Genomic DNA, 14,468 nt, shown 5'->3' on the forward strand with positions numbered 1-14,468 from the left:
AATAAAAATATACATATTGATTTGTGTTTATAGCCTAGAAAAAACTGTTCAGGTATTAATGACTTGTTTTTGGACTGAAGCTCCCCATGGAACTTACTCATGTTTTGGAGGCTACAAATTCTCCACAAAGGGGGTGCCATTAGCATTCAAATAACATTCAATGCTTAGCAGTTCTCATCAGTGACACTGTGACACAGTGCACAAAAATTTACATTTTGTTTGCTATAAAGAAGAGCTTGGTTAGATTTCTGTTTACCCAGAAAAATAAAAAAGGTTGACAGAAGTAGGCTATTTTCTCACCAATTTGGTCATTGCCAATTCCACCCTGCTAGCTAGGTTGCTACCAATCCGTTAGAGTGGAGGCTAGCATGAGTTTCTTGGGAGTCTCAGAGCCAGCCAACACATCTTTTCAAAGTGTTGCTAACACAACATCATTAGGCACTTTAACGTGCATAGAGGAGAATGCTAACTGCTAATTCTGATATGGTAGCTAACAGATAACAGACGCCCACATTGGCTAGCATTGCAACGAGGCCAACTGTGCTCTCTTAGTTTCACAGCCACAGACAGCTGCTGCAACACCAGGGATCAAACTCGCAGTCTCCAAATAGAGGCACACTATTTTAACAATAATTTATTATATCAACATCTTCATCAGGAGAACATACACACAGCATCGCGTTTTGAGTCCGAACCCTACCTGAGCCCAACAAAATTCTGTCGTAAACTGGCCCAAAGCAGCCAAGGTGCTAAATAAAACCTGATATTTCTAATGATAATGTTCATTAAATTACTGTGCTACTGAAAAATTTGGTACGTTTAGTGTTAAGATTGTTTTGGAAGCGACAAAATGGCTTGTTCAACCATTTATTTTAATGAAATAAATATAATTAGGGTTCAAGGTCATTCAAAGCAAAAGGAGTTCAGCTCCAATTCAATTAAAAATCTGAAATGTGTTAACTCTGACTTCAAACCAATCCAGTAGAATGATCCATATACATTAATGCATCTAGCGAGGCAACTTATATTATTATAATATTTATTTATTCCACTGGCCATAAAACTTTATGAAATATCAAAACTTGAATGAAGCATAAATCAAAGGCTTACACAGCATGCCGCTTCCCTTTGGAGGTCAGTGTGATATTGACAGTCCTACAGAGACCAGATCAACCGAGCTTCGTCCACTTGCTGGCGCTTTTCTCACTGGCTGAGGTTAATTAGTGTCTGCTTGGTAATTACCAAACAGCTCTCCTCATTGTTGAGCACTAAATGAGGTCCGGGAGGCAAATGACAAATCGCAAAATCCGCAATGCACATAGAGGGCAAATACATACAGTTTCTTTCTAAAACATCATTAATATCCGTGTCATTTTGCGAATTTTAAAATGCTTTCCGTCTTTAAATTTCAATCAAAAATTGTGAAAATCGATGTTCACAAAAAACACAACAGTGCCTTCATGTCTAAAATAAAGTCAGTTGTTAGGAACAACATCAGAAACACCTTTCTTCTTCTTCCACTGACAGGCTACTTTATGAGCTCCACCTACTTTTAAGGTTTACCATATAGGTATACAAAATTACAGCCTGTAGAACATCTACTGATGCACAATTCATCAGCAACCCTCAACAACATTCATCGCTGGTCTTTCTGACATCAGCACCAAGACAACTGCTAATTTATCCCTTGTTTATATCAACTGAAAATCATGCTTAGAATGTATTTATTTTGCAGTTATGAGACAGATGTGTATCAGAAACTTGACACTATATCAATTTTGAAATATCATACATTTTAAACACCATGTGATAACGTATTACCATGGACATGAGAAGCGGGGGTGCAGAGGTGTCTGCAGCATCCCCATATTTCAGGACTGTTTAACAACTACAAACTTGGCATTTTGGTCAATTACAATGAAAATACTAAGTCCACACAGTCACACAGTCAAAGTCTTTTACAAGGCCCTAGGCTACTCAGATATGTCATTATTTGACATGTATATGCTAAGAGAATTTCGATATCTTTGTGAATTTGGCTTTTTTTTATTTGAAAAAAATGTATTCAGCACCTCCTGAATGTTTTACAATTTTGCATGTACAGAACAGCTGTCAGCCCAGATATCTTTACATAAACTGCTAAGACTAGAGTGTATGTGAGCTGAAAACACAAGAATTCTGATGGTGGTTTATTCTATTGGCTATACTTTTTAATTTCATTATACATTACTTCGAGTTGGATTCCTTGCCCAAACTTTTCTGCACCTTGCTGATTACTGAGTAGAGAGGGTGTGATTGCTGTGATATGTATTTATGTTAACCTTTCTTGAGTTATGAAGCTTAAAAGCAGAGAAATAATATCAGGTTACAGATTCTCCTAATTGCTGTGATATGTGTAAGGCAACCCTTTGGTGAGCTATGAAGTTAAAAAGCAGAAAACTAATATGTGGTTATGGGATGGCTTTTGGGTGATTTTTCAAGCCCAACTACTCACTGATACTTTATTACACCTTGATGGCCCCACTCTGGCTAGAGAGGACCTGCTCTACTGATTGCTGTGATGTGTATTGTGTCTGTAGCTCAACTGTTCCGAATTTGTAATATCTACAATCAGCCATGCAAACACCCCAAAAAATGCGGGCTTCTTCTTCCAAGTGTTAACTGCAGCTGCTAAAAATAAAAATAAAAGAACTGAACATTAAAATAAATGAATTCTTTTAATTCATTAAAAAAGCTGAGTTGAAGTAAAATCCTATGTGTGCTTGTGTTAAGGTGGCTTTTGTATTTTTAGATTGTTTTAGATTGTATTCAGGTACCTTCAAAATCTGCATTTTTCATTACAGCAAGCCAAACTGCTTCACTCGGCAACTACAGGCATCTTTGGGAGCGCGTCGCTAAAAAAGGTCCCATGGTTTAAACAACACAGTTTTTTCCAACCATTACATCTCTAGCTTGTGTGTTTTAGAGTTTCATTGTGTAGCCTGATTATGGGCATGACTAAATCAGTTACAGCACCACGTGAAAAATCTGATTGCCACCACTTCATCAGTCTGCTTTTTACCATTCTATCTGCCAACACAAGATGACAGCATGTTTAACATAACAATTAGCTCTGAAATCAAAAAAAGTGTCTAGTGTCTTACCTTTAATAGATTCAAGTTCTTTCCTAGAAGAAAATAAAAAGAAAATAATGAGGGTTGGAACATGGCACTTGTACGTCACCCAACAGGCAACAGCAGTCAGTCAACTGTATTGCACACATGAATGCAGTACACAATTGATATTTCACACACAGTAACATGTTTTTTTGTTTTTAAGGATGCTGCTGCCCATTACATGCATATGCCTCTACGCTAATGAACGAATCTCCACACAGACAGAAGGAGCTGAGCTGTGGGAGTCGAGCCCAGCTGCTTTCCAACTCACTGGCTAAAGCTAGAGATGCATGATTTCGCTGCAGGCTCTGTAGGGCATTACACATTGGAAGACATAACAGATGCCATCATATAGGAGATGAGCAACAAACAGTGCATTACGCCACATTATACATGTACTATATACAGTGTATTGTTTCTGGGCACAGGCTGGTCAAGTTTCATGCAGAAAAAGGGCAAAAGTGTTCCAGCAAATTTATTTTAGGCCAGAGAAAATATTACTGGCTGTAAAGTTGCACACTTTGCAATGTATACTGCAGCTGCAGTGTTAGAATTGTAGAACTGCCAACAATTTCATTATGACAAATAATACAGGAATAAAATAGACTGATTTGAAGCTGGATTCAACTGCAGGGCCCAAATGATAACAACTTGTACTGGCTAAAAATTCTGATAACCAGTAATATTTGCCATTTTAACATATCGCACAAAGTCAGAGAAAGCCCTTCATTTAAAATGTGCAGAAAATTTCGCACTTCTCGTTCTCTTTAGAGGATGTGTTAATTTATTTTCAAAATCAAGAAAACAAACCAAATTTGTCCAGGGTGTTTAGCATACACTTGATCTTCAATCAATTCTGAATCCTATCAAAAATAATCAAACTGTGGTACTTCTGTTGTGATTTTATAATGTACTAATGATTTTAAAGTCAAGTAGTAACGGAATTGAATTTACACTACTAAAATACACTATATGGCCAAAAGTATGTGACACTCACAAGCATCTACAAAGACAAACACTGGCAGTAGAATGGGACGTACTAAAGAGCTCAGTGACTAAATGCGGCATCGGATAGGAAGCCACCTTTGTCACAAGTCAATTTGTGAAACTTCTGCTCTGGTAGACCTGGCCTATTACTGTGAAATGGAAGCAACAACAGCTTAGTCACCAAGCTGCAGACCACGCAAAGTGAGAGAGCAGGGGAGTGTTGAAGCGTGTAAAAACTGCCTATTGTCTGTTGCATCACTTGCTACAGAATTCCATATTGCCTCTGAAAGCAACATCAGCACGACAACTGGGCATGGCGAGTTTCATGAAATGGGTTTCCATGGCCGAGCAGCAGCACCACTGGACTCCGGAGCAGTAGAAACGTGTTCTCTGGAGTGATGAATCACGCTTCACTATCTCGCAGTCTGATGGATGAAACTGGATTTGGCAGATGACAGGAAAAAGTTCCTACCAGAATGCGTAGTGCCAACAGTAAAGTTGGTGGAGGAGGGATAATGGTCTGGGGCTGTTTTGATAGCAAGTGCTCTTTGGACAGAATAGAGACAAATTCCCACAAACACACTCCAAAATCTTGTAGAAAGCCTTTCAGAAGTGTGGAGACTCTTACAGTCGCAAAGTGGGGGAGCAAACTCTATATTACTGCCCAGGGTTTTGGAATGGGATGTCAAATAAGCTCATATAGTCAGGTGATGGTCCTGTGTCCGCATACTTTTGGCTATATAGCGTATATAAAATTAACAATGCAAAAAAAAGCAACAATGGGCCAAAAAGGTGATCCTAAATAAATTATTAAATAAATAATAAAGGAGGTGTTGTCTTGATAGAGTATGTAACGATTGTGAGAAGAGGCTTCAGAGCCTGATTAAAGAGGAGCTCAGGGTGTTCTGTACTTCATGGGATAGGCCTTTGATGCTGCAGCAGCTTGCATTTACTTCCTAATAGCTATTACTTCATTCCATTTCATCTACAGTGTCACCTCTTAAAATGAGCCAACATGGGGTTAAAACAAAGCTGATTAGAAATGAAGGAAGAAGAAAGCATTACACAAGGCATTGATTTAGAAACAGGGATTTAACAGAGCATCAGGTGATAAGCCTTCCTATTTGATTAGTAGAGTGTAACCAACAAAGATTTTTACCAGCGATGCACTGAAATGGGAATTCTAGGCAAACACCGAAATTCAAAACACACCTGGACGAAACCTGACAGAAAGTGTTTTTTATGCTTCTGAATAAAAATAAAAACTACAAAGTAAAAAAAAACACTTTGTTATGGATAAAATCTGAATTCAATAGGACATAACTGACCTGACCATTAATTTGAGCTTGATATGTCTTGATATGTTTTATTATTGATACAGAATACTCTTTCACCAAAATAAAAAAAAAATTAACTGCACAAATATCAGGACTTGTGGTAGTTAGTAGATAGGTTAGACAGAGTTAGTAGTATTGGTATTTGGTATCAGCCGATACTCAAGGATCAGGTATTGGTATCAGTATTAGAAGGGGAAAAAGTAGTATTGGTGCCTCTTTAGTTTCAGTACCAGTTTTAACAAGCCCTCGTCCACGTAAGTCTTGTCATTTTCCCCTCTGGGGAGTCTCCAAATTTATCGTAAGGGCTGCTCTATTACTTTAATAGCCTTTAACAGCTCAAGCGAAGTGTATTAGTGAGCCCTCTGAGGAACAAGCTACAGAGTGAACACCAGTGTTGACTTTAAAAGCAAAATTTTTTGCCTATGGTTTTAAAATGGGATGTCCAACAAGTTCATATAGGTATGAGGGTCAGGTGTCCACACACTTTTGGCCATATAGTGTAAGTTAACACATCCTCTACAGGGAACAAACTTAAACATGGTATTTTTCTGCAAATCTTAGCACACAACATCTATTCATTTGCAGAGTTCAACATATTGAATATGAAATAAATATAAAATTAAATATAAAATGTGCCCACGTCCAACATTGACATGATGAAAATAATGTTATTTGAATTACCAAAACTAATAAATACATCCTTGTGAAGCTTATTTTGTTCACTCACATAGCTACAACACAAGGCACTGCTTTTTCAATGGAAGAAAATCTTAATTGTTCTAATTGACTGACAGCTCTAACTGTGATCAATTACAAATCACTTACATTCCAAACTCACAGGTGGATCGCCACCTGCAGACTGATGCATCATTACATTTTTACAAAGTGCTCTAATCTGCATAATGCTTTATAACAGTAAGAACCTTAATTATTTCAAAAGAACTCTTAATATCTGAGGAGAACTTAAATGCTCGTCTTTTTTAACCACAGCCAATAAAAACTAAGAATTTGCAGAAATGAAAAGTAATGATGTTAGAGATGTTCAGCGGTGATCACCTCTTCTTCTTCTTGTAGTTCTCCAGCTGTAGGATCTGATAGTGTTTGAAGCGTTGTTGCTCACACTGACCGCACAGGTTCTCCAAGTACATCAGATGACTCTCCATCTCTTCAAAATCCGCCTCCAGCTGAGCTGTGGGAAGCAGAGGAAGGTGATAGGACTTTTATGCATTCAAAAAAAAAAAAAACAGAAGGCTGGGTTTTCCTTGCATAGAGGACATCAAAAACTGTCTGTTGTGCATATTGAAATTGAATAAGCACAAAGGAGCCTTGTATATCAACATCTGTCAATCCAAATTACTAATAAAAATTAAGAGTCTGCTACATTTTTCATTGTTTCATTGAGAGTCACTTTAAGAGTGCACAAAGCCACCCACTGCCACCAAGTGGCAGTTGTAGAAAAGTGTTCAGGTCATTCCATGACTCCACAACACTCAATGCAATGTATTTGCATTCCGCTAATGAAAGACTTTCAAGCTTAAATACATTAAATGAAAGTTCATCATTAACACAGTGTATGAAATACGATTAAATAGGAATTCTAACAATTTTTCAAATGTTGCATAATGTGTAAACATTAAGTCATTCAGAGTAGTTTGATAAGAAATTCACTCTAGAGAAACTGACTGAGTCAGAATTGTTCACAGCAGTCGTGATAGGAACCAGACATCTTAAATGTTTAATGCCTCTAAAAGCTCCCTCACATAAAGCTATTACCCAAAGTGCTTATACATATGTTGTGTGATACATGAGACATTGTTTTACAATAGTTTCAAATAATGCTTTACATAAGTATATTTTTAAAGCCATTTACGGTAGAAAGGTACATTCATGGCATTGTAAAGCAATAGTTCCAAAGGAAAAACTTGTTTTTTTCAGATTTCGAACTATTTTATATATCAACATTACATATAAAACTCATGTAGATTCACTGATTGTTTTGTATAGATTGGTAGTTGGTAAGTTGGTAAGTTTCACTATAATACACCATTTCCCATCGAATGAATGACTGTTTTCATCTGTTTTTATCTCAACGGTTGAATTATCAGTGTGTAGTCTTAAGAACTGTCACGAGTGAAACATACTTTTTGCAGTTAAGAAAACCTTTTTGTGTTTTAATGAAAAATATTGGGGTTTTATATGTGTACAACTGTTCAAATCTGTGTCTGCTAGTCTACTGTTTGCTAGTTTTTAAGTTATGCTCAAAATTACCACTATATTTTACATATCTGTTCATATATTAACATTACACATATAAATGTAATATAAAACAGCTTAATTTTGCAAAACACATAAAACTTAAGAAAAAATAAGTAGTGGAATGACTCATTTAGGGCTTTCTACTGATCAGAAGTTAGCATAGTTAAATAAGTCATTTAGAGAGGTTTGATGTGAAATTCTCCTACTGGAAAAACATACCAAGTCAGAATTGTTCACAGTGGAGTTGATAGGAACCACATGCCTGAAGAGTTTAATGCCTCTAAAAGATCCTTCACAGAGAGCTTTTGCATGAAATGGTCATGAATACACTGCCTGATGCCTGAGACATGGTTTATGATAAGGTCTCAGCCTGAAATAATTTTTTTTTCTAAAAATCCATTATTGGTGGAGAGGTACATGCAGAGCACTGTAAGGCAAAATAGTCTCCAAAGAAAACTTATTTTTCAGATTTACCACTATTTTACAATTATCAACATCACATATACAAACTCAGAAAACACATTTAGGTTTACTGGTGGTTTTTGATAGTAAATAAAATGGCTGTTTGTTTTGTAGACATAGTGCCCCCTGGTTTCTATCACCACCACTGTAAAGAAATCCAAGTTAGTAAATTTGTGGTTTCACATCAAACCATGCTGAATTACTGTTTCTATCTAAACGACTGAATTATGCAGAACTTTTAAAAAACAGGTATTAAATTTCTGAAATTTCATAAATACAGCCAGACTTGCCCAAGGTGTGAGCCTAATACAGCTGGTTTAGACACAGATTTCAACACTGTATCATGATGGCATGACAAATGAGCGGTGCTGATATTTGGTCAGAAGTATTTAACTCAGGTCGCAGCACTGCAGAGTTCAGTATTGGTCCTGCTCCAGCACACCAGACCAAAGCTTATTAGCTTAACCAGATGTGATGAATCAGAAAAATCATTAACTTTGTGGTGCTGCTACCCTGCAGGTCTGCAGGTTGACACTTCTGGCTTAGGGAAACCAAGCTCACACGTTACCAATTAAAGAACCGTTTCAATTACATAATACCAGCCAGTGTTGGTGTTATAGATAAGATTGTCAGATGCAAAAGTTTAAACACTCCCAGTCAAATTACATTTTGTCAATTTTCTAAGTGAAAATAAGTTACCACATCCTCTACAGTAAAAAGCTCAGTTAAATGTGGCATTTTAAATATTAAATAAAAAAAAATTTCTATTTATTTGCTGATTTTTTTCATCTAAAAATTCAACACAGCATGTCATTTAACCAGTGTCACTCAAACTTTTACATACAACAGTGACCTCCAAAAAGCATATGATCTTGTCTTCAAGTTATTTCTCATAAGATACTGACAGATTTCACAGTTATCTACTGTTGCCTGGATCTCAAAGAATTTCACGTGATCTCTGGAATTCAAGGCACTCATTTCTAGACTGCAGTGCTAGACAGCAGCACAAATGCTAAAGTTCAGTGCCACCACCATGAATCTAAGAAAGCTGAAAAAGCCTTTTGGTGAACATAAACTGTTTTCCACCCTTCAGCAACAAAAAAGTTCATTCAGCGTGTAAAACACAGGCAGATAAGAGTTGTTTTTATGTTTATAATGTTTGGATCCAGGCATCAGGTCACTCTCTTTACAATTTCAGCTCAGCTGCTAGTTTGCAGTAAATATTTCTCCAGCTCCCACTGTGATATCAGCATTTCTCAACCCTTTTTTAATCCCCTGTTTGTGCTTTGTGCATAGCAAAAACCAGTCCGAACCAGTACGTTTAGCTTTGTTTGTGTCACGTGATCTCTGAGGAGATCTGGAGGTTTCAGTTTTTGGTTGTAGCTGTTACATGCATTATACTCTCTCTTTTCCTTGTCTAGTCTGAGCGCCCTCACGACAAAAAGATAAGAAATTTTGTGACAAACTGACGTTACATTTGTGATGCTCTCCATTTTAGAAATCTGATGAGATTTTGAAAGTCGTGTAGTGTAAGCCCAGCCTTAACTGATAAAGTAATAATACTTTTACCGATAATGTAATTAGGAATTTATTACATTTTCAGTTTGACCATATGCAATGTCTTATTGCATTATTGGAAATGCATAATATTTGTAAGCTGATCATTTTTACTCAAATATGTTTTCTAAATAGTTGATGTAATACTTTGAAGAGCTTCTACAATGATTTTATGCTGTATACAGGAATCAACCCTGCCTGGAATGAGGGCATAATTTTTGACCAAGCTAAGTGCAAAATCTAATTACATTTCTGGCTGTTATTATATTATTGGGATGTTCATAAATTATTGAGTTCTAAAGGGTCAGATTTATTCTACAGGACTTCTGAAACATTAGAAGGGGGTGCTATACCTACAGCTGTTGCAGTGGCAATATTTGAACAACAAGCTAATCTTTTAAACTTCCAAATTTCAAAACATTCTGCATTTTAGCCCAAAGCAGTCACGTGAGTGGCACAGGCAGAAATATACCGGGTGATTCAAAAAGATTCATCCGATTTCAAAATGATTTATTTCACTTGTAAATCTTTACAGAACAATGCAGTGAACTGTAAATGTTTTAAGTGAGCATGAAGTTTATTATGTAATTTTACAAGTGCTCAATATGACCTCCTCCAGCTGTACGGACAGCATCAACGCCATAGTCAAATTCATCCCATACTTGATTGAGCAGGTCACGGATCTTTCAATGCGATTTTGGAGATCATCCAGTGTTGCGGAACCAACGACGAATGCTCTGAGCTGTTGGAAGTTCACTGCTATTCACTGAAAATCACGTTGCACAGTTATGACGGGTTCACTCTTATTGAAGTGGAGAATGCAAAACGCCTTCTGCTCAGGGGTCACCATCTCCTCGCAGACTGAAGGGAGCCATCTTCCGGTGACAGTCAGAAACTCTATGACCCCCTCTTTCAATTGGTATGTGATTGGTTCCTAGGCGCCTCACGGTTGTAAAAATATGGCGCTTTGAAATCGGATGAATCTTTTTGAATCGCCCTGTATTTTGAGTAGGGCAATGAAAAAGTATGTAGGCCAATTTCGTAGATACAATTTCCAAGCATGCTAATTCTCTGCAACGTCATTACATAAGGCTACGGCCTAAGTGCAGTCATCACCCAACCTATTTCAGCACTTCCATCCTGATACAAAACCATAGCAAGCCTGTGTATATAACAACCAGAAATCAGGATTCACATAAACACATCCAACAGGACCCTTTACTATAAAGCATGCATCCACTCACCACAGCTACAACTTCGGTCCAATGAAGATGACATTGAGTTAAAATCAGTCAGAGATGTATGATAACAAGTGAAGTTAATAAAATGGGCAAAGACTGTGGATATATAGAGGTATACTTAAAAAAGTGGCCAGTCGGTATACTGTCACAGAGTGAACAGTACACTATGTGATAGGTACTGTTCATGGTTGGTTAGTGTAGTGGGTAACACCTCTGCCTTCTACGCTGTAGACTGGGGTTCAATCCGCCACCTGGGCAAGCACCCTACACTATACCAATAAGAGTCCTTGGGCAAGACTCCTAACACTACCGTTGCCTACCTGTGTAAAAAAATAAAAAATTATCAAATTGTAAGTCACTCTGAATAAGAACGTCTGCCAAATGCTGTAAGTGTAATGAATTTATCATGATAACAATAATTGTGATATTGCACAGCCCTAGTTTAAACCCCTGATTTTAATGTAAAAAGTTCTCCTTAAACCTCCCCTTTAATCAGTGGTCAGTAACTCCAGCACATCAAGTTACGACCTGTCAGTTTCATCATTTCATTCAGCATTACATGCTTTGTACGTACTGCAACCCACAGCTTCAATGGCTGCAGTCTGTCACCTGCCTTCGATTCCTGTGGCACTGCCAATGATAACCTGACGAACACCTACAGGATAAGCTTGAGAGCGAGAGCGTCAAGCTCCTTAGCTGCAAGCGCTAGCAGATGGAGCTCCACAGGGGGTTCCCTCTCAATACTGTCATATATCACGGCAACAGAGACAGCGCGAGTCAGTGAGCAGCTGCTCTGCAAAGTCGCTCAAGGTGAACACACTATTCCTCCATAGCACAATTCTTTTAGCACAAAACGTTAGCAAGGTTCACCATACATCTGCTAGAAAGAACAGATGTGCATTATGCTTGATGCTTCACACATCTCAAAACTGAGAATCTACACAAAGCCTCTTGAAGATGGTGCCCGACTACTGTCCAAGCAAAAGCAGCACAATTGATTTAAGCAAGGGTCACAGCGTTAGGGATGCACCCGTATGGAATATTTGGGCCAATAACAATAAGCGATAATTAACACCTTGCTGTGACTGATATGATGTCAATAACCAATAGTTTTACTTTTTTTAACTCTGCAAGAGCTATTATTTTGGCTTTGCTCTATTCTTCAAACATACAGTTGTATGCAAAAGTTGGAAATGATATGTTTTTACTAAATGAAAATAAGTTAACAACCTCTACAGCATACTTTGTCTGCAAGTTTTAGTGCACACGTTTTATTTTTCTTGCTAAGTTTAACATAATGGAAAAAACCTAGAATATAAAATGTGCCATAACTTTTCACAAGCCACATTTTGGCTATGTTCATATTACCAGTCTTAAGTGGCACAAATCCACAAAGTTTTTGCTTTAAAGTGACACAGATCTGATGTTATCAGAGCTGTGTGGACATGCTTTTCAAATCAGATCTGAGCCACTTACATATGTGGTACTAGATGAGATACATATCAGATTCATGGCAATGCAATCTTGGTGAGAACAGCCGGACTGCATTTCATGTGGGGATTTTTCAGCACTAACGTGGCAGCGGTGCCTAACCTGAAGTTAGTGTCAATAGGGGTGCAAAAGCATCTGAGCCTTTTTTGCCTTCATCTTACTCTAATAATAAACAGCTGAGAGCTATTCAGACCAAATTAGCAATTGTTAGAGGGTTGGACATTTATTGAATGATGATTTGGTAACCATGTAAGCAAACAATGAAGGCACCATAAATGCTTTTATGTCACTTACTACACTGTATGCTGTGGTAATATTTGGAAGCAGTTTGAAAGTATTGAAAAACCAGTCCCACCCAATCCTGACAGCCAAAGCTACCTATATAACTAGTTTGTTTTTGTTTTTTTGCATTTATGAGCAACATTATGGTAACTGAGTAGCAGTTCCTCCATGATTTTTTTCCTAGAAAGTTCACAGCTTGCCCTTTGATTTTCTACTGGCTGACTTTTTTTTCGAAGGTGTGCAAATTCAGTGTTAAAGACAGGCTGGGTGAATAAAAAAAAAAGGGAGAAAAATTTTCTGGGTTTTATTAAATCACCAACGATTTGGAACACTAAAGCGAAGAACACTAAAAAACTTAAGGTCACATTAATGAAGCACAAAAGCAAAAACAACAAAAAAAAAAACATAATGAAAGCTCAACAGGCTACACTAGAAGACGCGTACTCACAGAATACTATTACAAATTATCATGAGATATTAATATTAAAAAAAATCAATGCAGTTTAACCAAAATCACCACATCAATGCAAGCTGTTCTGGCTCACCAATTCGAGCAGTGATGGTCTCCAGGTCTGTGAGGAAGGCAGGTATCTGCTGTAGCTGTTCCTGCAGCTCCAGAAGGGCTCCTCTTCTTCTCTCCCAGTGGGCAGACAGCATCACCACCTCCCCGTCCACGGTCTGAGAGATGGTATTAGGCAAAACAGATGTTTATAAAAATCTACGCATAATATCTTTACCATATACAAATTTCAATTCACATTCAACTTTTCTTTGCCTCCGGAAAAAAAAAATCCTTTTTCTTTGTTTTTTTTTTTAAGTAGAAGGAAGTAAATCTACATTCGGCAACATCCACAACAAATATATATCTCTTGCACAGTATTATGAGAAACCGCACCATATATAATCATGGAACATTTAAGAAATGTCACACAGAGTGCTGTGAAAAAGTATTTGTTCTATTTTTGCATACTTGTCATATTTAAATGATTCAGATCATGTCAGATTTCATTCTATATTCTCAAGGTTCATTTTCATTATATATATATATATATATATAAACTTGTGGAGTTCATGTCAGCTCAAGTAAACGCTATGATTAAAGCACTTATAGTAGAAGGTGTGAGCCACCACACAGAACGTTGCTGGTTCTAATTCCAGGACTGACTGTGTCTAAGACCCTCACTGCCCTACACAGTGCTGCTGGTGATGCTGTGCTTCTCCCAGACAGAGAAGCATAGCACTGATGGTTAGGCAAATTTCTCTCGCAGGATCAATCAAGTGATCAAGTATAGCATAACATCATTAAAGTTCTAAACTCTAAAACAATCATCAATTTACACCATTTACTTATTCTGAACGCAACCTATTTGTGTGCTTTTCTCAAGACAATAGCACAAACCTCACTGCCAAGCTAACTGAGGACTCGGTTGTGGACTTGCCAAGTTAATCTCAATCTACTTACAATAAAACACTTACTGAACAAAAGAGTGCCAGTAAAACCTGCAGAAAAGGCCTGGCAAAGCATCAAGACAAACTCTGGGAAGATGCCTGTTTGTGGGTGGTTTATAGACAATGAAGCCAAGGCTTCGCTTAAGTGACCAAATGCTAACATTTTTTAAAACTACTTTAAAGTGACTGCGTTCCAATTTTTTACTTTTTTGTGCTCTTAATCTGGTTCATGTCTGTACATATTTGTTGTC

At 37.4% G+C, this 14,468-nt stretch overlaps 1 protein-coding gene across 3 annotated transcripts in view; it reads right to left on the bottom strand.

Moving 5' to 3' along the window:
• Window positions 1–14,468, bottom strand: part of dtnbp1a (dystrobrevin binding protein 1a) — a 41,147-nt gene that overhangs the window by 20,414 nt on the left and 6,265 nt on the right. For all 3 annotated transcript variants that reach the window (XM_036592500.1, XM_036592492.1, XM_036592483.1), the window contains 3 exons: window positions 13,314–13,446; window positions 6,536–6,668; window positions 3,144–3,166 (listed from right to left, as the gene is read on the bottom strand). In XM_036592500.1, the coding sequence (XP_036448393.1) occupies window positions 3,144–3,166; window positions 6,536–6,668; window positions 13,314–13,446 (289 nt within the window). The remainder of the gene's footprint in view (window positions 1–3,143; window positions 3,167–6,535; window positions 6,669–13,313; window positions 13,447–14,468) is intronic.

This window comes from Colossoma macropomum, unplaced genomic scaffold, assembly GCF_904425465.1.
Source record: "Colossoma macropomum unplaced genomic scaffold, Colossoma_macropomum, whole genome shotgun sequence".
NCBI lineage: Eukaryota > Metazoa > Chordata > Actinopteri > Characiformes > Serrasalmidae > Colossoma > Colossoma macropomum.